General features: G+C 37.7%; 2 protein-coding genes across 3 annotated transcripts in view; one reads left to right on the top strand and one right to left on the bottom strand.

The window, feature by feature from the left end:
• Positions 1-24,324, top strand: part of DOCK8 (dedicator of cytokinesis 8) — a 195,378-nt gene that overhangs the window by 88,874 nt on the left and 82,180 nt on the right. The gene's annotated exons all lie outside the window — the stretch shown is intronic.
• On the bottom strand, positions 391-12,100 carry LOC149449909 (angiopoietin-related protein 3-like). Its single transcript, XM_089692585.1, has 4 exons — positions 11,535-12,100; positions 9,495-9,605; positions 4,709-4,790; positions 391-1,572 (listed from the first exon to the last, which is right to left on the bottom strand). Exons 1-4 carry the CDS (start codon positions 12,012-12,014, stop codon positions 1,562-1,564), a joined length of 684 nt encoding a protein of 227 aa, XP_089548711.1. The 5' UTR covers positions 12,015-12,100; the 3' UTR covers positions 391-1,561.

Here is a 24,324-nt window from a genome sequence, read left to right as displayed (position 1 = left end):
GAGGGCGTTTGGGCAGGCTGTGGCTTTTCCTCTTCTTTCCTCTTCTTATCACTTTCTTTTTCTTCCTCTTTACTTATAATGTCATATTTGTCTCTCATTGGACAAAAGTCATCTCATATGATGCTGGTTATCTTTGTTACATTCATTTATTGTGCCTCGGCAGGCATATTATCACAGGACTTGTATCCTTCTGATTGATGTTGCCTGCAATTTTTATTCATTCTGAACAATGTTGGTGATATCTTTGACCTAAATTTTTACTTATGTACTGTATACATGCAAACATACAGTACACCATCAATGTCTTTGTGATTTGCCTGTTTGAAGTCTATTCTGCCTGCGTTGCGGGCTCTCACTTGATCATGCACTTGAATAATGACTACACAACAGTTGTGGTTTTTTTGAAAACTTTAATAAAAATATTGAAACAGAAACAATTGTGGATTTCCCATTACTTTCTGTACTGTAGAAAGAATTGCACAGAGTTCTAATCCTTCTACATTTGATGTAAATCATTTATATAGGTTAAGCTAGTGAACTTATACAAACTCTCTACCCTAATTTCCATTTAGTATAGCTACTACAGAGAATTTACCAAGAGGTATTTTATTTATTTGAAAAGCCTTCTGTCATCAACATATTCAACTGTCAATGCAAATTTGCCAGTAATTATTACATTCAACATAGCATGTGTACATCATTTGACCCTTTTTGAAGTACATTGTTTTGAGACAAGTTCCATATAATGCTTCTTTTCATAAAACGCTGCTTAGTTTACGGATGTGCCCAAAATGTGGTCTTATTCTTTTAATTTAACAAGCACCAATATTATGACTAATGCGTAAAGCTGAAGTTAAAAAAATGTATGTGTGTCTCACGTTGTACAGTCAGCTGGATATTGGAGAAATCTTCAGGGATACCTGTCCTCTTCCTTACCATGAACATCCAGCACTGCAGTAGTTAACAGCCTGGGGTCTTCAGGCAGGACAGCAGTATAGATGGTCCAACAAGGACACACCCCTAATTCTTCCTCCTCCATTGAGAACATTATTTAATTGATTACACTGCCTATAATGTGATGAATGGGGGTGTCAGTCACAAGATCCCCCCATCCCCCAATTAACCAATCATATTACAGACTATGTAATCAGTGAAATAACTTTTCTTAATGGAAGAGGGTGCCCCTGTTAGACTGTCTGTACTGTTGTTTTGTCTGAAGAATTAAAGCTGTTAACCATTACAGCACCAAACGTTTAGAGACAGGAAGAAGACAGGCATCCCTGCAGTAAAGATTTCTCCAAGATCCAGTAGCCTGCACATTGTGGGACATACTTCATTACAGGTAAGTGATGTGAGTAAAGCTAGATTTCAGCTTTAAATGAAACATGCACACCCTATGATTTATACTACATAGTGATACAAAGCACCAACATTGACAGCTTTCTTGTCATCAAATAGAAAAATCCCAGACAAATAAATTATATCTTGGATAGTCTTCAAGGCTCCATTATACTTTGACAGCATAGTGTTTCTTTTGTGTCAGTGAAGAGATGGATTTTCTTCAGTGTTGTGCTGTTTAAAGAAAATATTTAAATAATACTTTTGATAACTTGAATAGTTTATGGGTATTACATTTTTGATGAAGACCATTTTAGAGCAATGTAAATTAGAACATTTTCCAGCAAGTAAATTATTTTTGGCTGTGCAGAGGGCCTCTAATATTATTAAAAATAGCCATTGGTCCAGATTGCTTGACTCAAAAGGTTAAAAGGTGGCAGTGAAAGATGGTTGAAAGACATGCAAATATAGAATGTTTCATTGTATCAAGGGGAATATCTGCCAGGGTGTATAGCTGGCTCAGCGTTAACCACACTCTTACTTACAGAAAAGTACTTAAATGAATTCAAAAGATTATGGTCATCTGTTTTTAAGTCACGGACATGTCATATTTTGGGTCTTAGAATGGAAAAATGAATAAAGTCTTATGCATGCTAAAAGGAATCCCCAAGTTTTTTATGTTAAGTTTTAGAGATTAGCTATGTATCTGCTGCATCATAACCAAGAACATCATGGCGTGCTAAAGTAGCAGAGGCTTGTGACTAGTGTAGACATGGTGGAACAAAAGACTGTTTTATCTGACCTCATTCACATGGGTGTTCTACAGAATATGCCCATGCGAGGGCCATGTTTATCCACACAGGGATGTACAGGTATGAGCATCCCTGTGCAGATAGTCTCATGCATGTCAATTGGGATGCAGCGGCTGTACAGACACAGACACTGCTCCCTCTTTCAGTAAAGTTATTTTTTGTGTTTAAAAATTTAAAAAGTAAAGGAGAGCCTTCCACTCGGTTAAAATGACCTAATATGCATAGGGTAGCAATACATATCCTGATTCAAGGAAGCAATACAATGGTATAAGTCCCAACTGTGATAGTCTGGTATGGATTGACTCATGTAGGAATGAATTACTTGTAGCATTTCTGGAATACGACAACATAAACAAGAAAACAGGAAGCTGACATATTGCTAGTCTGGTCTGCTTAAACAGTAATAAAATTAGAGCAATGGACTAGGCCCTATTCTGCAAATAGCTCAATGGAAGACCCTACCTTCATGCAACAAAAGGGCTCCTTTGCATTGTTTAAAAACAGCTCTGGGATATCCAAGTGGAGGTAGAGAAGGGTGTGTTGTCAGTGTCAGAATGGTCCAGAGGGAATAATGACCATCTTGGAGCAGAGTTGGAGAAGTAGACTCTCCCATTTTATTACTGCATGAATACATGATCACTTTAAAGGGTGACCTACACTACTTACTAGGGTCCTTGTTTGATAATCTTTGTCGCTGAGGTGCCTAGTTGATCTTGCACTTACTTACAGTGCCTTGAAAAAGCATTCATGCCCCTTGAAATTTTCCATATTTTGTTACAACGAAAAACGTACATGTATTTTATTGGTTTTTTTTGTGATAGACCAACACAAAGTGGCACATACTTGTGAAGTGGAAGGAAAAAGATAAATGGTTTTCAAATTTTTTTCAAATAAATATCTGAAAAGTGTGGCATGCATTTGTATTCAGCCCCCTTTATTCTGATACCCCTAACTAAAATCTAGTGGAACCAATTACCTTTAGAAGTCACCTAACTAGTAAATAGAGTCTACCTGTGTGTAATTTAATCTCAGTATAAATACAGCTGTTCTGTGAAGCGCTCAGAGGTTTGTTAGAGAACATCAGTGAACAAACAGTAACACGAAGGCCAAGGAACACACAAAACAGGTCAGGGATAAAATTGTGGAGACGTTTAAAGCAGGGTTAGGTTATAAAAAAATATTGCAAACTTTGAACATCTCACAGAGCACTGTTCAATCCATCATCCAAAAATGGAAAGAGTATGGCACAACTGCAAACCTACCGATACATGGCTGTTCACCTAAACTGACAAGCCAGGCAAGGAGAGAATTATTTAGAGAAGCAGCCAAGAGGCCCATGGTAACCCTGGAGGAGCTGCACAGATCCACAGCTCAGGTTGGAGAATCTGTCCACAGGACAACTATTAGTTGTGCACTCCACAAATCTGGCCTTTATGGAAGAGTGGCAAGAAGAAAGCCATTGTTGAAAGAAGCCATAAGAAGTCCCGTTTGCAGTTTGCGACAAGCCATGTGGAGGACACAGCAAACATGTGGAAGAAGGTGCTCTGGTCAGATGAGACCATAATTTAACTTTTGGCAGAGAACTAACACTGCACATCACCCTGAACACACCATTCCCCCATGAAACATGTCCATGGCAGCATTATGTTGTGGGGACTCTTTTCTTCAGCAGGGACAGGGAAGCTGGTCAGAGTTGATGGGAAGATGGATGAAGATCAAATACAAGGCAATCTTAGAAGAAAAACTGTTAGAGTCTGCAAAAGACTTGAGAATGGGGTGGAGGTTCACCTTCCAGCACGACAACGACCCTAAACTTACAGCCAGAGCTACAATGGAATGGTTTAGATCAAAGCATATTCATGTGTTAGAATGGCCCAGTCAAAGTCCAGACCTAAATCCAATTGCAAATCCTCTAGATGTGCAAAGATGGTAGAGACATATCAAAAAAAACTTTCAGTTGTAACTGCAATGAAAGATGGTTCTACAAAGTATTGATTCAGGGGGCTGAATACAAATGCACGCCACACTTTTCAGTTGTTTGTAAAAAATTTTGAAAAACATTTATAATTTTCCTTCCACTTCACAATTATGTGCCACTTTGTGTTGGTCTATCACATAAAATCCCAATAAAATACATTTACGTGTTTGATTGTGACATGACAAAATGTGGAAAATTAAAGGAGTATGAATACTTTTTCAAGGCACTGTATGTGCTAAGTTGTTTTACAAATAAGAATGATAGAAATTGTAGCTTATTACTATAGCTGTTTTGTTCTACTATTACAATAGAAATGGGCAGCATGATTGATTAGTAGTTAACAGAGAGGGGGTCCTGAATTTAATTACTACCGATGACTACCAAGGACACTTTCTGTGTGTCTCCCCAGCCAATCAGGTTTGCTACAAGAGTCCGTAAACATGCTTACAGATTAATTCACTCTAGAGTGCATGCCCTTGAATGTGTTTATATGTTTGTTATAGAGACATTAGATTGCAAACGTCTTTGGTTTCATTGGCTGATGTGAACATTTCTATGTAGGAGGAAAATGAGGACTTACTCTGGCAGATATGTCCATCTTTACTATTCTCTCGAATTCTTAGATTACGTCTCTTTTTGGCCTTCAGGTTTTTCGAGCCGGTCTGCATAATATGTTTAAAGTCATTATGCATTGATTAAACATTTGATTCTTTGACTTTTAAGTTTCCTAGTGTATTACAATTTGAAATATTTATACATTTTCTGTAGTAATGATTTTCAATATTTATTAAATTCTCCTAATAAATATCAGCTTTGAATATAACCCCTATACATTTGGCTTTACTTAACAGAGGAGAGTACATAAAATGCATTTAGAATTAGGGTTGTACACCACCAGTTGTGTAGTGGGCTAGATTAATAAATGGCTCTTGGTGTGCAGGACGGGCATTTACCTGCACTGTTTCAGACTGTCCTAATAGTCTCAAGCTGCTCTTGGTCAACACACCTAATTTTTGTAAATTATTGTTGGGCAGCTCTAAACCACAACTGGTTCTTCATAAAGATGCAGTTTTGTCCCATCTACTCAATTTAGCTATATGTTTAGAGTGTTGCACTGCTCGATATATTGTATGTTCTATACTCTTATCATATACAGTGCAAATGTATAAACAATTCAATATACATACACTTCCTACATTTATAATACATCATATTAAGTAACACTCTAATTATTAGATATATCCCCACATGATCGTGTCCAGTGGTTCCAAAGTTCCACCTTTTGGATTACATAATGATCAAAGTGCAAACATAATGTCCACATACAGTTGTGTTCAAAATAATAGCAGTCAGACATCACTAACCTGATCAATCACTGTTTTTGGTAGAAATGATATTTCTACATGGCAAATAATTTACTAGCAGGTGTAGTAGAGTAATAGAAATCCAACAGACCCAACAGTCATGACATGCATGCTGCTGATTCTGTGTAATTGAATCACTAATTGAAAGGGGCATGTTCAAAATAATAGCAGTGTGAAGTTCTATTAGTGAGGTCATTCATTCTTTGAAAAACAGGTGGCAATTATTGTCCTTATTTAAGGAAGGAAGGCAGCAAATGTTGTACATGCTGGTTACAGTGCATTTCTCTCTGAAATTCTGAGGAAAATGGGTCGTTCCAGACATTGTTCAGAAGAACAGCGTACCTTGATTAAAAAGTTGATTGGAGAGGGGAAAACATATAAAGAAGTGCAGAAAATGATAGGCTGCTCAGCTAAAATGATTGCAAATGCTTTAACCGTTTCAATACCGTGCAATTTTACACCTTCCTGCCCAGGCCAGTTTTCAGGTTTCAGCGCTCTCACACTTTGAATGACAATTGCGCGGTCATACAACATTGTACCCAAACTAAAATTTGATCATTTTCTTCACACAACTAGAGCTTTCTTTTGGTGGTATTTAATCACCGCTGGGGTTTTTATTTTTTGCTAAATTAACAAAAAAAGACCAAAAATTTTGAAAAAAAAACACATTTTTCTTTGTTTCTGTTATAAAAGTTTACAAATAAATAATTGTTCTTCATAAATTTAGGCCGAGATGTATTCTGCTACATGTCTTTGGTGAAAATAACCCAAATTAGGATGTATTTTTTAGTTTGTAGGAAAGTTACAGAGTTCACAAACTATGGTATAGATCTGAATATTGATCAATCCTGAAGTACTGACAGCCAATCTAATATCTTGAGGTCCAAGAATGTCAGAACAGTACAGATATCCCCCAAATGACCCCTTTTTGCAGAGTAGACAATCCGACGTACTTCATAAGAGGCATGGCGAGTTTTTTGAAGTTGTATTTTTTTGTCATAATTTTTCGGAAAATTAAAAAATTAAAAAAATTATTTTCACTATTTTTTTTTTTACATACTGTCACCAGTGCAGTACAGCGTCATCATATAACTGGCATGGCGGTGAACAGCGACACTGACTGGTGACAGTATGAAAAAAAAAAATTTTTTTTTATTTTTTTTTTTATTTTTTTATTATATTTAATTTTTTATTACATTTTTTTAATTTTTTTTAAGATTTTTTTTCATATTTTACTATGACCAAAATAGTACAATGTTACCATAGTAACACTGTACTACTTTGGGGAAGTGATCAGTATTTTTTTTTTTTTTTTTTTTTTTTTACACAATTTGCTTATAGCAAAGAATTACTTTGCTATAAGCAAGCATTTACCTGAATGAAATCGATTCATTCAGCTTTTTTTTTTTCTTTTTTTTTTTGTGCTTAGCTGTGATTTGGTCACAGCTAATCACATGACATGTGCATGTGATTAGCTGTGACCATTCACAGCTAGGCACTAGTATACAATGGATGGCATCATGAATGAAGCCATCCATTGTATACAACTGTCATGTGACCTGCTGTGATTGGTCACAGCAGGTCACATGGTACCGGCAACGGGAGCCGGTACTCGGATCTGTCATCGGCCGTGTCCGAGGTGCACGGGCGGTGACAGATCGCACTGCTGCGTCGCTCTGCAACCGCGCAAACCGCGCATGTGCGGGAGCACGCCAAATGGCGTGCACCCGGAAAGCTGCATCGCTTTTCAAGCCACCAAACGGCCATTGGCCGGGCGGCTAATGGTTAAAATGGCAACCAAAACCTGAAAGACGTGGAAGAAAGAGAAAAACTACCATTCGAATTGATAGAAGAATAGCCAAAATGGCAAGGACTCAGCCAACAATCAGCTCCAGGAAGATCAAAGAAGGTCTAAAGTTACCTGTGAGTACTGTTACAATTAGAAGACACCTATGTGAAGCCAAGCTATCTGCAAGAACCCCCCCCCCCCCAAAGTCCCACTGTTGAAAGAAAGACGTGCTGAAGAGGTTACAATTTGCCAAAGAGCACATTGACTGGCCTAAAGAGAAATGGCGCAACATTTTGTGGACTGATGAAAGTAAGATTGTTCTTTTTGGGTCTAGTGGCTGGAGACAGTTTGTCAGACGACCCCCAAACACTGAATTCAAGCCACAGTACACTGTGAAGACAGTGAAGCATGGTTGCGCAAGCATCATGATATGGGGATGTTTCTCATACTACGGTGTTGGGCCTATTTATCACATACCAGGGATCATGGATCAGTTTGAATACATCAGAATACTTGAAGAGGTCATGCTGCCTTATGCTGAAGAGGAAATGCCCTTGAAATGGGTGTTACAACAAGACAATGACCCCAAACACACCAGTAAACGTGCAACATCTTGGTTCCAGACCAACAAGATTGACGTTATGGAGTGGCCAGCCCAATCCCCGGATCTTAATCCAATAGAAAACTTGTGGGGTGACATAAAAAATGCAGTTTCTGAAGCAAAACCAAGAAATAGAGAAGAATTGTGGAATGTAGTCCAATCATCCTGGGCTGGAATACCTGTTCACAGGTGCCAGACGTTGGTTGACTCCATGCAACACAGATGTATAGCAGTTCTCAGAAACAGTGCTTATACAACTAAATATTAATTAAGTAATTCAAAGGAAAGCAAAATCTTCAAACATTTTTCAGTTTATATAGTGAATGTTTGAGTTTGTAAAGAAGAATACAAGCACTGCTGTTTTTTTGAACAGTCTAATATTCACTTTTCTTCAATTTTTTTAGAGGAACAACACAAATTTGAAATATTTTTCTACATGTTTTGATTTGGAATAGAATGTGTAGTGTTCCCAATGTATTTGTGTGTATGGAAATAAAAGCTATTAGAAGGATTTTGAGCTTTATTCACTTTTTTCAACACACTGCTATTATTTTGAACACAACTGTATATAGTATAGTTGTGATTCAAATTCTTCTGCATCCACTCCACACAAAACTGAAATTCCAAATCTACAGTATCCTTTATACCTTCAATGAAGTTCTAAATTTCACCATGCTACACACTTGTGTCATATTCGTGACCCTGACCATCGCTCAGCCAATGCCCTTACTTGCAGGTTTTGACCTGTATATTAATAAGGTAAGTGTATGCTTGTTCCCTTAGGCTGCATTCACACTTGAACGATTTGTAGCTTGAAGCTCAAAGCTTGAAGCTCCAAACACACTCAAATTTAAAAAGTCAATTGTTCTCTATGGTGCCTGTTCACACCTGATCATGCGAACAGGCACCATAGAGAACAACTGATTTTTTTAAGTTTGAGCATCTTTTTGAACTTCAAGCTACAAATTACTCAAGTGTGAAGGTATACAGTAAAACATCCACTCCTATTTTCCTGTTTCTTCCAGTATTGGTAGTATAGCTGGCAAGCAGAAAACTAGGCCCGCAGGCCTGGATCCTATTCACCCTACTCAAAGCCGCAGACACAGCTCTGCTCGCCCTGTACAATACACTGATTAACTGTTATCTTAACTTGTGTTATGTATACTGTATAGGTATGTGTTAAACTGGCCTAGTACAAGTGATTTTTTGATCTTTTGTTTGTAACAAAAATATTCACAGAGGAAGGTTATTTTGTAAGTACCCCATACATTGTCAAATTGTCTAAAAGTTATTCAATACTGTGCAGCATTCCCTTACCATGTGTTAGTGCTCTTACGTTGAATTCCAGGATATTTTCCCAGACAACCACCTAATGTATTCACTGTATGCATAAGCTGCTATATATCTTTTAGAGGAATGTATTTCCAGCTGTAGCCTTGTCAATAATATGTTTACAGAGCACAAAGCCACTATGGTAAGATGTGTGTAAAGCACTGCCAAACGTGACCAGGCAAGATCATCAATACACATAAAAGAATATTTAGCTTCTTCCAAAACTCATATTGTAAAACCATGATAATATGTTTTAGCCATAGCGAAGTTGTTCACTTACCTTTCTTAGTAATCTTTGTATTTTGGCTTCCTGAGAATTGATGTGGTCTTGATGGCTGTCTACTATCGTCTGAAGTGCATCAATTTGCATATTTTGCTTTTCAATGATTGACTGCAAGAGGCAAAGTGTGCTGTGAATATTTTATTTGTATCAATACTGGATAAATTGATTAATCATAACCCAGACTGCTTTGTTTTGGGAGATATTTTATAAAATATAGTTAAATGAAAACTGTGAATTTTAGGATTAATACATAGTCCAATGAACATTTATATTCTGTTGTCATTGGTTATGAGAGAATGTACATAAGAGTCATAAGATAAATATGGTGGCAGCTATGCTGTCCTTCTTCTTGAAATACTAGTTGTCTGGATATGTGAGTCCTTTACCTAATAAGCAAATAGTGAAAGAATGTCTGAAAAATGTTCCTCAGCTCTATACTTATTCCCTGTTGGTGATTTAGAAGATACTAAAGCCAGTGGATCAACATGACAACCAAGCCATCAGCCTTTTCAGAATCATGGACACCCTCATAGCAGGTGTTCTTTAAATGTAGTTTCATGCAACAAATCACATTACCTTTAATTTGAAATGAAGAGAACTGGAATTTAGAGAAAAAGAATTAAGCTAAGAAACCATCTAGCCAGGGTTCATGTTTTATTCTGTAGACTGCTTTGGAAATACCAACCAAGGAATCTTATTGGCTGTTATAGTCAGCAGCTTCACTTACATTTTGCACCATATTTCAGTCCAAGCAACTCTAGAATTTAGTCTGTATAGGCCACAAACAGTGCATGATTTCCAGTCTTCAGAAAATCATATGCAAAATAATTAGTTGAGTCTTAACACCTATTATGTAATGCACATACTGTCAGTCACCCCACTTTAACGCACAATTAAAAAAAATCTTGTGATTGCTGTACCACACTGGGTACTCAAGGCGCTCCACATACTAGATGTACAACCTGTAATTCAGATTTTAAATAATATTTGAATAATATTCAATAGAATTTTACATTAAAACATGTTTTTGAGGCCTGTAAATAATGGTAAATTGGCACATGGGGTCCCTGACAAAAATATAAAGATATTGGAGTCCCAACATCAAATAAGTTTGGAACTTCTGCTCTAAATGGCGATATTATATTTACCATCTAAAACAAACAATAAGCCGATGTATGATGGCTTCAGTGTCCAATAAAAGCTTTATGCAAACTAATAAAACTCCATCATGCTGCCATCTCTACCTGTGGACTGACCACATCTGATGCGTTTCACCCTTGCAGGTGCAATGTTTAAGTCCATAAGGGTGAAACGCGTTGAAGTTGGGTGGTTCATGGGTGGCGACAGCAGCATAATCTAGTTTTGCCAATTTGAATAACGCTCATAGTGGACAGTGACGCCTTCAAAGCCTGCCTGGTTGTTTTATTTGGAAGGAAATACATGTAGCTCAAAAGGACTCCTGCGCCATCACTTATACAGAGCTCAGAGTTGCGAGATCAGCTGAATTTTGGAGCAGTGACACTAAATTATAATTACTGCTTAAATAAGTTCTTTCCTAGACTGTTCCGTTCCATAGAGAACAATATTATAATGCTACATATCCCAAATAACAGTAAATTATTACAAAAAACAATCAGTAGTTTATTGAACTGCATTCAAAGGTTTATGCATCCATAAAGAACATATGAATTTGCACAAATAATCAGCAGTTAAAAGAATAGCATAATTTATGTGTTACAAAAAGAGTACACGCTTTCTAGCAGCACCATATTTTTATTCATCAGTTAGATTAGCACAGCTTAACAATTTAAAAAAATATATATTGACATTTTTTTTTTCTCAACCAACACAATACAGAAATCCCTACATATGTGTTACTAAAAACTAGAACACATTGTTTCTGTCCAAATATATTGATTAATTGGTAAAAGATGATTTACTATTCGTATTAGTCAATATTAGTAACTTCATCTAGTATCCCTTTGTATTGTTATATAGAACAATGACTTTTGAATTAAAATGAGCCCAGATACTTACCAGAATGTGTGATGTGTTGACAAAGTATTCTCTCTCTTCTCTTGTATCCAGAGCTGTCTGTACCTTCTTTTCTAGAGGCTTGATTATATTATCAAGAGATATTCCTTCTTTCTGTAGCTTAACAAGTTCTTCAGAAATGTCTGCAAGAGCCTCATACATCTTATCATTATCTTCAAAGCTTCTTGCTTTGGTGTCAAGTTCTTCCCCAAGTTTACTGGCTTGTTTGATTTGTTCGGATAGGTTTGCCAGGGATGAATTAAACTGCCGTAGTTGCCGGAAAATACTGCTGATCTGTGTTTTGGTATAATTAACTTCTCTTCTTAATCCTGTTCCAATCTGGAGAAGACTTTCTGAGAGTAGGGTGAATTCTTCCCTAGGGTAGGTGTGCAGGTCTGGACTTTGCAATGCCCAAGATTTCTGGGCAGGTAAACCTAGAAGGACGATTAAATGCAGCAGAGAAAATGTTTCAGTGGATGGCATCGTAGTGCTTTGATTGAAAGTAGATTGTAAAAGAAAGTTATCAGTGTGGTCCTTCTACTTTTGAGGCAGGAGATCTGTATGAGCCAGGACAGCAAGTCAGGCTGAATCAGTGTTCTCTAAATTCCTCAGATTAACTCTTTGCTGTATGAGGACAGCTGTCATTTCTAAGGTTTGGAATATTCTGTCACTGCAAGGTACACATTAATAAGACATAAAATACCATGTTGTATTTTATGTACTGTATAACAAACCATGCATATAATATTATCCCTTTTGTGCTGATTTTTGGTGCTTTTAAAACTTCTAGCAATAGAAGACTTTTTTATTAAGTGTAATTCATTATGTTTATGAGCTCATTTACACATTACATGAAGTAGAAGATTGTAATGCAGATTTAGAGATTATATTAATTGCCAGACCAGCAAGCCAGGTTAATGAGGTTTTCCTTTTTTATTTCACCTTTATCATATTGAATGTGTGAAATAAATGCAGATTTACTGGTTTTGAATTTTTTTTTGTGTATCAACCTATAAAAGGAACCTCTGAGGATTTACCTAAATAAGGAAGCTGCCAATGCTGATCTGTTTAAAATCTGAAATTAGGACCGTCCTGATTTTGTTTTTTTTTAATCATCATCCTAGAGATACTCTATGTAGGGCAGTTGTTCAGACTTCTCTCACTATATATTGGATCCAGGCCAGTGACTTAGCTAGTGAAGCCTGGACCAGGAAGACAGCACAGAGCATGTATCTTTAAAAACCTGTGTTAACATCCCTTTTTTCTCCCACTATAAAGGTACTATATTGACAGGTAATATACAATTTTCCTCCAGTTTTTCATGTATATATTCCATGTATATCATGAAAACATGACTTAAAACCTCTGGATTTTATATGCACATATGGGGATTGGACCAGTTATTGACCATCAAAAAGCACAAATCTTTCCCATCTCAGCAATATATACGTACATTATAAACACGCTAGGGCAGAACTATAGGCAGATAAATACACAGTTGAATACATGTATGTGAACTGGTTCACCTGCCCAAAAATCTATAATTCTTTTCAACCATGATGATGAAATTCACACACCCCTGGAAGACAGCACAGCCAGGTCCCTGATTCTGCAATATGGTAGAATCCAATTGACACACAGTGCTGTAAATTGCTCTCCCATTCGAAGTTTAGCTGTAAAAGAGAATAAAATGAGTTGAATATAAAAACAGCAGAGGTACTATTAATTACTTTGTTGTTGAATGCATAAGTGTTCTAAAAGTGGGTATTTTAGAGTTGCCTATAGCTGTGCTTTAAGTATAACAAATGCAGTGGATCAGACTTCACAGACAGTGGCTGCTAAACATATCTGTTCCAGTTTACTTGTGCTGTGTAGAAATGTCTCACTTTTTCCATAAAACAATCAGAGCACTGTCCACTTCCACTCCAGATAAATATTATTGCAGATAGAAGTAACCTCTTCCTGCATTAATGAAAGAAGAACCGTATCAGTTTGCTGCCGATTTCTATCATAGAGGCATATGATGGTTTCCATTGAAATTATCTATCTCTCTATATATTTATTTATCTATCTATCTTCATACACTCTATCACATTTCTCAATTATCCTTCACACATGCCTATATGGCCCGGTCTTTGTGCCATTTATTACTGTGGGAAGTGAGGAGTTAATTTTTTTCATAAATTCAACACCCCCTCAAAATGAAATATTCAAGTTAACTGGATAAATTTAACCTTCACCACATCAGTAACTTCCCCCACCCACACAGTGTGCCCAACTCCTTTATTCCACATGCAAAGCCAGTTTGTACTGGAAATTATACACTGTACAGATTATTCACTGTACTGGAGGCTTACGTCAATTTGTACAAAGACGTTTTCTGTAGTATATGCTTTGTATATGTTTGTGATATAAAAAATGCTAGATTTATAGAATTATTTGTATATTTGATCATTTGGTATTTTCAAATAATCTTCAAATATTGAGAAGTTACACTCGGCCATGAGTAGGCATTGAAAGAGAACCTGATTTCTATGGAGTTCACCTTTTGAAGCCTAGACCTAGGCAACGTTTTCAAAGCTTGAATTACTTTGTATCTTGGATGTGAAATTGAATCTTGCATCTGTTATCTCTACAAACAGGTGCATGGCTACCAGATTCATAAAATGCTTGCTGGATCTGAGGCCAGCACCTATGTTGTGCAGAGTTTTGCACAAAGTACTTTTCCTACCAAGAATATTTGATAGGTAGTCCCTAAAGATAACTAGCCTGGTAACAATATTTGTATAAAAATATGTCTTTCATTTTGAAATTAGGTGCTTGAAATATTCTTTCCTCTTACATGATGCATATATTTGTATCTGTCTATGCTGTCTCTTGAAACAGGAGCAGAGCAGCCTATAAGCATATACAGGCATGTCAAAAAGTAATTATACCTCATGAAAATTACTGTATTAAATTTTCAGCATATTTGAACAGGCAAGCATTAAGTCTTTATTCAATCAGTGTCTCTAGATAAAAAAAAATATATCAATGCATTAGTTTACTGTGGAAAAAGTACATATACCCTTGGCCTCAGAAGCTAGTATTGCCCCTTTTAAAAGAAATTATTATTTAAGCATTTTTCATAACTGCCCACCAGCCTCTGACATGGAAAATTTTAACTACTCCTTCCATATTATTTCATTTGCAAGATACTTGTGGGCATGAATGGGATTCAAATCAGAGATTTGACTAGGCCAGTCTACAACCCTCTATTTCTTCTTCCTAAGCTATTTTCAACATCAACTTTGAACAGGTGGCCTCATATTCTCATCAAGTCCATTTTGATTATAGTTGACCCAGTTACTGCAATCTGTTCAGGCTTTGAAGCAGCAATGCAACCCCAAACCATAACATTTCCACCACCATACTTCACATTTGGTATGAGGTTCTCTGGTACTGTGGTCACATATCTCTATCTTTGTTTCATCAATTCCAGAAGCAATGGTCCTTGTTTAAATGTTCAATGTAGAACTGTAGACATGCTCTAATTTTCTTTTTGGACAGCAATGATGTTTTTTTCCTGGCTCACCTCCATGCAGGCTAAATTGGTCCAATCTCTTTATGACTGCAGATGCTTGCACTTTGACACCAACTGCTGCAAGGGTTACCTGCAGGTCCCACAGTGATATTTGGCATTCTTTTTTACTTAATTTTAAATCAAATTGTAATTTCTTAGGCTCAGTTTGGTGGGATTGCCTGTCACAGACAGTTTAGAAATCATTTGAAATATAGTGGATTATTTTCCTTACAGTGGAATCATTGATTTCAAATAATTTGTTGATTTTTTTGAATCCCTTACCGGACTCATAGACATCCATAGCCTATTTTTCTGAGAGCCTTAGACCCTGATCTTGGGATGATCACACCACACATGTTAACAGCAAAGACAGCACAAGACCTTAAATATCTGAGTTTTAAATGAGACAGGTTCCACCTGTGTAGTCCCTGAGGAGGTTCTAAATATTAGCACCAAATCTAGACCATCTGATTTTAATTTCATGGCTTTGAAAAGGTGGTAAATGTTAGGGTTAACTTACTTTTTCTATGTGACAAATATCTATTTTCATGAATTTAGATAATGAGAAAGAAAATACCATTTTAATTTTTGTGTGTTTTGTTCAGGTATTTACCGTTAACTGTAGGCACTGGGGTTGATTTACTAAAACTGGAGAATGCAAAGTCTGGTGCAATTCTACATAGAAACCAATTGGCTTCCAGTTTTTTGTGTCAAAGCTTAATCATACAAGCTGAAGTTAGAAGGTGATTGGCTACCATGCACAGCTACAACAGATTTTGCACTCTCCAGTTTTAGTAAATCAACCTCATAGTTTGAATTGTAATCTAGTGTTTGCCTTTTCAAATATAAAGAAAAAATCAGTAGTTTAAATGTGGTATAGTTTCTTTTTCACATAACTGTAGTCCTTGCCAAACTTGTGGCAGCCGTACAGACTCGTGTTAACACACCCAGGCTGTATTCGTCATAATGATATTGTAGCGCTGTGGCAACGCACAAAAACATGCATTATGGTGCTATTCATTCCTAATGACACCCCAATGCACCTTACTAACGAAACCATGTTACAGCCTACCACAATGCACAGTATGGCACTATTATGCACTATAGTGCGCTGCTTTAGAAAGAAATATTGCGTGAACCTTTTTGTTACATTAGGCAGCCCATTCAAATAAATGGGCTGTCTTAAAAAGACATATGTTAACAGATGGCATAAATCACATTATTGAACCACAATAGTGCATATTCAGCCTAAAGCTTACTAATTAAGATATATTTTCCATTATTTTCTTTCCTTCTTCTGGGCACTTCTTGAAACATGTGCCTAAATTCAATAAGAGAATAAGGTGCAGGGGATGTACAGTATATAGAGTAATTTCTCCTTTTGCTTGTTCCATGGTGCGCAAAGCTAAAAAGTAATTCTGCATGCAGAGCAGACTGCCTAGCATTAGTTTTATTTAAATATTCACATACAACTATGTTGCCAGGCTCCTATAGACAAATTAAAAGAACTTATTTAGGCACTTTATCACAGCAGCTCATTCTGTGATAGCCAGGTGATGACACCAAACGGAGGCTCCATCGCTGGCAGAATGGGCTTGTGAAGTGGACAAGACTAAGTACATGGAACGGATGATCACATGGGATGAAAATAACTGACTCGTTCAAACTTTTACTCATCTGACTTTGGTTCCTTTGACTCTGCTAAGGTCTCAACATTTCCGGGCTCCTCCCATGGTCCCTCTTATGTTTCCCCTCTAACTTTTTTTCTCCCTCCCTTCCCTTTCTTTTTATTTATTTACTTATTTTTTATTTTATTCTTTACTTTCCTATTTTTCTTCTTTTTACCTCCTCTGCTATTTTTTACACATTTCATTGATGGTTGGTTTAACCGTATTACACATTCCCCCAAATATTTTATACTCAGCTGAGCAGAACTTAGATGTACCCCATGATGCATACCTATTTTATATACATCTGTTGATATCTTATTATAGAGCAGGGCCCTTGAATCCCTCGTGTTCTGTTTTGTTACTGTATTGTCTCATGTACTGTCCCCCTTTGTAATGTACAGCGCTGAGCAAACCTTTTAGCGCTATATAAATACTGTATAATAATAATAATAATAGTCTAGTGGCTTGTGTATACTGGAAAGTTCTGATAGTATACTTGCGCACTATGTCTTGTAACAATTGTTTATTGCTAATTTTTTTTTCCCAATAATATGTGGATTATACGAGTGTCAATACACTTGTTCGGATACTTTTTGAATGTGTAATGCAAACCTGTATTTTTTGCCAATACTTAATAAAAAAGGATTGCACATAATTATTCACACACAAAAGGTGGAGCTTGTGCAAAAGATTGTCACAATTCAGGAGTAGTATGATGTCTAAATACAGCCCTAAGAACATCATGCAATAAACTCTGATATATTCCCTTATCAATTGTACTGTTTGTTGGCCACATACAGATAAAAAAAATACCAGATAATACTGCAAAATACATTTCTCAAAATTGCTAGATAGGAAGCAATTCCAGAATAACATACTTATATCAGCACTGCGAACTTTTACTTGCAAGTGTAGGCAGGTGAAGAAAAACTTCAAACATGCTCAATAGCACTGGCAAGGCTGCTCTCACAGAGCAATTTTAAACCTTAAACATACAGAAATGAGCACCAGACCAAAATTAGATAAGAGTCTGAGATCATTTTAATTGTTGAGAAAAAAAAGTCAAATAAAGCAGCCAACATGTTTTGGGGGCAACACCACTACCCCTTCATAAGGACTGAACACAGGATAAGTAGTTTGTCTGGTGCTCCTTTCTTTATTTTTAAGGATAGGAAGCAAGCCACAAAATAATAAGATTGGCGGATGTTCTGACAGTTGTGTCATTGAACTGTCAGTAATAGAACAACATGGCAGTGTGAGTACAGCTACACAATACAGGCAAGAGGTATTCTAACTCGGTAACTTCTCATACACAGTTTCAGAAAGAGTGTAACCAAACGCTGCCATGATTCCACTGCATCCCACCCCTCTCCAGCTTTTCACTTCCAGACAGTTTGGAGTGCCCATGTCAGATGAATTTTATGAAGTTTTATAAGCGCCACAAAGCAAAACTTGAGTTGGGTGTGGAAAACAAAAGAGTTTTTATTTCTTAAGTATTTGTTCTTCAAATGATTTGTAAGCATTTTAACAGCAAAGTCTTTTATACAGGGAACATTGTATTCCCCTCTTTTTGATCCATTATTTATAAGCTGCATCATGAAACTTCACGCAGGGCTGAGCTCTTTGGAGGTGATGTACTGCAGTGGGATGGATTGTAGCCAAAAAACAGCAGATGTTATATTCCTGGAAAGGTCCACTGATTGGGAAGCTGTAGTCTGTTTATCTTTTTTTTACATATTTATGAATATGTTAATTTTAACCTTGTTCATGAATATGCTGCTGAGTATGTACATGGAAGCAGCATTTGCTCAGTATCGACTTGCCTACTGGGCAAATTCTGACACGCCTCCTACATGTAAAAATCATAATTTTTTTGCTAGAAAATTACTCAAAACCCCAAACATTATATATATGTTTAAGCAGAGGTCCTAGAGAATAAAATGGTGGGTGTTGCACTTATTTATGTTACACTGTGTTTCTGCAGCGATTTTTTTTATGCAACGTTTTTGTAAAAAAAGACACTTTAATGAAGTTTAATGCAAAACAAAAACTACAATAAATAACCCAATGTTTTGGAAAATATTAAAGATAATGTTACCTTGAGTAAATAGATACCTAACATGTCACAAATCAAAAAATCATTATCGTATCGCCTGTGAACCCTTATATTAGTTTTTATGCTGTGATAAAGCTATAAATTCTGCCAAAAGACAGTGGTGGCAGCTGCCCCTATTACGTGAAAACATATAAAGCAAAAGCAATATGGTTTCAGCATAAGCATATGTATCATAAAACATATAAAACCAATATATACGTGTGTATAAAGTGCTGTCCCAACAACGCATTAGATAGCGAGAGTCTTATATAGGGTGTCACATAAATCCAAAAATGTGAATGGATGAGAGTCCTATAAAAGGGTGTCACATTGGTCTAGAAAGGTCTTCATCACCTCCTGTGAGTAATATATGAATATCCCACTCACCAGAAGGTGTTGACCCCCATATTGGATGGTCAAATATTTCTTGGATGATCAAATAACATTTGGATTCCCAACTGTAAGCTCTAACACTTTAAAATTGCGAACACCTGTTCAATGACACCAAACTATGATACTTAAAAATCTCCATCGGCGACGCTTTAAACATTTTTTACAGGTTACCAGTTTAGAGTTAGAGAGCAGGTCTATCGCTAGAATTATTGCTCTCTCTATAACATTAGCGGTGATACCCCACATGTGTGGTGCAAACACCATTTATATATGTGGGCACGACCTATGTATGTGTTTGATTCTTCACGTGAGCACAGGGGGATGGGGGCACGTAAAACAAAAAATTTTTAACCTGTTTATTTATTACACTGTAATTTTTTATTTTTTTATCACTTTTATTCCTATCACAAGAAATGTTAACATTACTTGTGATAGAAATAAGGCATGACAGGTCCTCGTTATGGAGACATCTGGGGTCAATAAGACGTCATATACTGTATCTCCTCTACCCTGGAAAGCATGAGATCAATAAAAAAAATATTGATTTCTGCTTTCCAGAAACAAAATGGCAGTGTTTACATCTGCCAGAACCAGTAGTGACGTCGCTCCCAGCCTCCCAGGTCCAGAGAGATGGCCAGGGACTGAATGGTATCACCGGCTCGAATACTGGGCTCCCTGGCCACACGGTAGAGCCCAGAAAGGCATCAGTGGGCGGAAAGGGAGTCCCCTCCCGCTGCCTGTAAAAGCTAACCAGTGGCTAGTCAGCCGCTTGGATGGCTTTTACAAAACCGAATCACTGGCTGAAAAAAAACATACCAAGATGATGTCTATAGCTGCAGGCATCATCCAGGTATAATAGATGAAAGTCAAGGATGTCCATAGATGTACACCTGTTGGGAAGTGGATATACAGTATATGAAGAGTTGTCTTCCAGCTTAGTAGTACTGCACAGAGATTGAGATTTTTTTTCCTCTCTCTCAGCGTAAGTCTGCGGATAGGGCCTGAATGGTTGGAATAACAAACTCCCTATAAAACTAACAGCTTCTTTGAGCAATCTTTAAACAGGGATGCTAATCACATTCCATGAAATAAAGAACACCATTAATGGGAGCATTTACAAATCTGTGTACACATTTAATCAGTCAAAATATGAAACCACAAGCCAGTATGTGGACAGGGCTTAGTGCACCCAAGTGTGGCACCCAGAGGGAGCTCTCACTACTGCCCCCAATGGTAGGCTGAGGCTGCTGTCATCTAACATGATCATTAAGGCAGCACTCCATATTAAAAACAAGCTCTTCCGCTAGAACACTATTAAATATTTGTAATCCGAGACCAATTTCTGTAACACCTCACATTGCTTCTACTGACCCAGTTCTTCATTTCATATCAGAACACTTATCTCAGTTATCTTTGTGCAGCATTTCTGAGCCAGTACCACTGAGTTTGTACTGGTGTCCACCAATCCAGTAGCCTGTCACCTCACTCCCAGTGATATTGATCAGTATACCTCACTTGGATACTAGGAAGCTCACTTGTACATATCTCATGCTAATGTTTCTCCTGAGGCCTCACTACATCTTCCTTCCTGACTCCCAGGTTAGGGCCCTAGAGTGCCTTGTGCTGTGAGGTCAGTCCCAGTATGTGTGGAACTAGTTGCTAGGGAAGGAGCTTAAGCACCAAGCTCCTTCACTACCAGGGCTCCTGGAACCCCTGCCATGTCACTCGCTTCCCGACTGGCTGGCTGCTTGTGCACACGACACTAGTACTGTAGTCATTATCAATGGCCTCTGGATAGTTTCTTGGCTCATTAGACCTCTGTATTGTATCTTCATAACACATCTCCATCACCTGTTAAGCCCTGTTCTTTGGATATGCCATGCATGCACCTTTTTAGTGACTTTAGATCAGGCAGATTAAATAACAGCAAAGTACTTTTACTAACATAAACATAACAGATGAACGGTTCTCAAAAACATCTTCCATACACATTCATGTACAAAGTTCTCTAACTGCCCTTTAGTTGTGCCCCTAGTGCTCCTTGTTGCCCACATGAGGTAGTCATACCCTAATTAAGTGAGAAAGTTGTTTAGTCCGTAAATCCATTCAGCAGCATAATCCTTATCCCTGCAAACCCCATCTGGGCTTCCACAAGGGGTGGTAAAATAGCAAAGTAGAGATTATATCCTCAGCAGCACTCTCCTTCTCTTTCCATGCAGAGAGTAAACACAAGACCTATTACCTAGATACAGTTCCCTTTTTTATATACCGGTATTTTATCCAACAGATTTTGGTCTTCTCAGAAAAGCCCTGGAAAACCTGCTCAGCAGAGTTAACCCTTATCTCTCAGACAGCACCACTTCTGCAGGGCAACATTAAGTAGTTCAATTAACACAGAAGAAAATACACTTAACCCAGATAGATACTTAACACAGGCAACAACAGTACCTTATTAAGAACCTGCTTACAAGTACTTTATGAAAGGCATGTAAAAAATAATACTTTAATGTTACTATAATAATGCAAAATGTGTATTCATGGTTCTTCTTTTATTAAATATAGCACGTCTGTACATATACAGCATGTCTGTACAAGTATGTAAGTTTGTTAACATATGTACAGTATATGCAAAAGACAATAAAAGGAAAAAGGTTAACTGTGGTAAATCTCAGCTGAATAGAGTATTGACTGTTAATGTACTATTTTTTTCCTTGATTTTTCTTTTTGTTACTGAGTTAGATTACATTTTCCTTCCATTTATATTATTCATATGGTCAAATGCTGAATATTTGAGTCCAGCTATTCTATTCCATACCTTTCCAGTTTGTGTTGTACACTGCTCAAAAAAATTAAAGGAACATTTTTTAATCAGAGTATAGCATCAAGTCAATTAAACTCCTGGGATATTGATCTGGTCAGTTAACTAGCAGAGGGGGTTGTTAATTAGTTTCAGCTACTTTGGTGTTAATGAAATTAACAACAGGTGCACTAGATGGGCAACAATGAGACGACCTCCAAAACAGGAATGGTTTTACAGGTGGAGGACACTGACATTTCTTTCCCTACTCATCTTTTCTGACTGTTTTTCACTAGTTTTGCATTTGGCTAGGGTCAGTGTCACTACTGGTAGCATGAGGCAATATCTAGACCCTACAGAGGTTGCACAGGCAGTTCAACTCCTCCAGGATGGCACATCAATACATGCCAGGGAGTCATACCCATGGAGGGACGCACAGACCTCTACAAGATAGACAATGGCACCCTGACTGCCATTAGGTATCAGGATGAAATCCTTGGACCCTATGTCAGACCCTACGCTGGTGCAGTGGGTGCTGGGTTCCTCCTGGTGCATGACAATGCCTGGCCTCATGTGGCAAGAGTATGCAGGCAGTTCCTGCAGGATGAAGGAATTGGCACCATTGAATGGCCCCCACGCCTGACCTAAATCCAATAGAACACCTCTGGGATATCATGTTTCGGTCCATCCAATGATGCCAGGTTGTGCCTCAGACAGTGCAGGAGCTCAGTGATGGCCTGGTCCAGATCTGGGAGGAAATAGCCCAGGACACCATACGTCATCTCATTAGGAGCATGCCCCGAGGTTGTCAGGCATGCATACAAGCATGTGGGGGCCATACAAACTACTGAGTACCATTCTGAGTTGCTGCAATGAAATTTCAGCAAAATGGACTAGCCTGCTGCATCATTTTTTCACCTTGATTTTCAGGTTGTCTTTGAATTCAGTCCTCTGTAGGTTGATAATTTTCATTTCCATGAAATGATGGGGCATCCTTACATTCCTAACACATTACCCAGTCCATATCAGTATAGATATCCAGCATGATATTTTTCCCCATTGAGATCTGATGTGTTTTCAAAGTGTTCCTTTAATTTTATTGAGCAGTGTATATCAATTAGTCCGTAGAAATTATGCGAATAAAAACTTGGGCCTCATGCAATAGTCAGTTAAATTCTGAGAAAGCAAATTCTGTAGCCAGATAAATTGTAAAATGCCTGGTTTCTGACTATGGTGGGGGTCATAATTACGAATAATACGGTTATGCAAAATTTAAGTCAAGAAAACTCCATTGCTAAAACCTAGATAGTATCTGTTGAGGTAGGTACAAGTATATTTGTAAGATGGTATAATTAAAATTGAACCTTAACCGGGGGAGGGGGGGGGGATATTTGTGTGTATTCTCTAGCTTAATTTAGTTTGTGTAGCACTGACAATTTCCTCATTTTCCAGGATATGTAGAAACTTTCGCATTGGTGCCAGACCAGTATGAGAGCTTATGATCTAAGGACCTTAGGGCACAGCAGTAACGGACTGACAACTCATGGGGCTCCCAGGCAATAGGGGATCATGGGGCCCCTGTGTCCTTGCCCAAACTCAAAAAAGCCTATGAAAAAGGTACCAGGGGCATCTCATGAGGCCCCCTACTGACCCCGGCCCTCGGGCAGTGCCCGAGTTTCCAAATGGTCAGTCCACCCCTGGGGCACAGTCATACGACCAAAAGAAGACAATCTTTATTAAGGCATCCCCCATTGTCTTTCCAAACTTTCCATGTGATATGGTCATCCGAATGCTTGAGAAATTAGTTATAGCAGTATCAATAGCCTGCCAAAAATTCTTAATGTTAACAGGATAATGGGATTATTTTATATCAATTTGTAGACCATGAATGGGGGTACATGTATGCCAGTCATTTGAGACGGTGGACAGTGCAGGCAAAAAGAGCCTTTAGGATGATGAAATGATGGCATTGTGCTTCACACACTGATATCTTTGTGCAGGAGAGAGCGTCTGACTGCTTAGATGCTGGGTCACTGATTACGAGGGATTACCAGAGTTCTAGCATGCCTTGAACTTTGCCTTCCTTGGCAGAAAAGTAAGCCTTCACTCCAGGGCTAAAAATGCTATCCAGCAAAAAAGTTATGTTTCCAATCCTGATAAAGTCTATGAAAATAAAACACGCTGCGCACTTATGATATTACATCACCCCCCCAAATATAACAAAAGCACAGCAGATACTTACATTATTTAAAATCTAGAAGTGCTAGTGTGTGTTC

Source organism: Staurois parvus, unplaced genomic scaffold (assembly GCF_062004578.1).
Source record: "Staurois parvus isolate SC_StPar_1 unplaced genomic scaffold, SC_StPar_1.0 ptg000596l, whole genome shotgun sequence".
Classification (NCBI taxonomy): Eukaryota; Metazoa; Chordata; class Amphibia; order Anura; family Ranidae; genus Staurois; species Staurois parvus.
The sequence above is the reverse complement of the archived record's forward strand: the minus strand, read 5'-3'. Positions and strand labels throughout refer to the sequence as shown.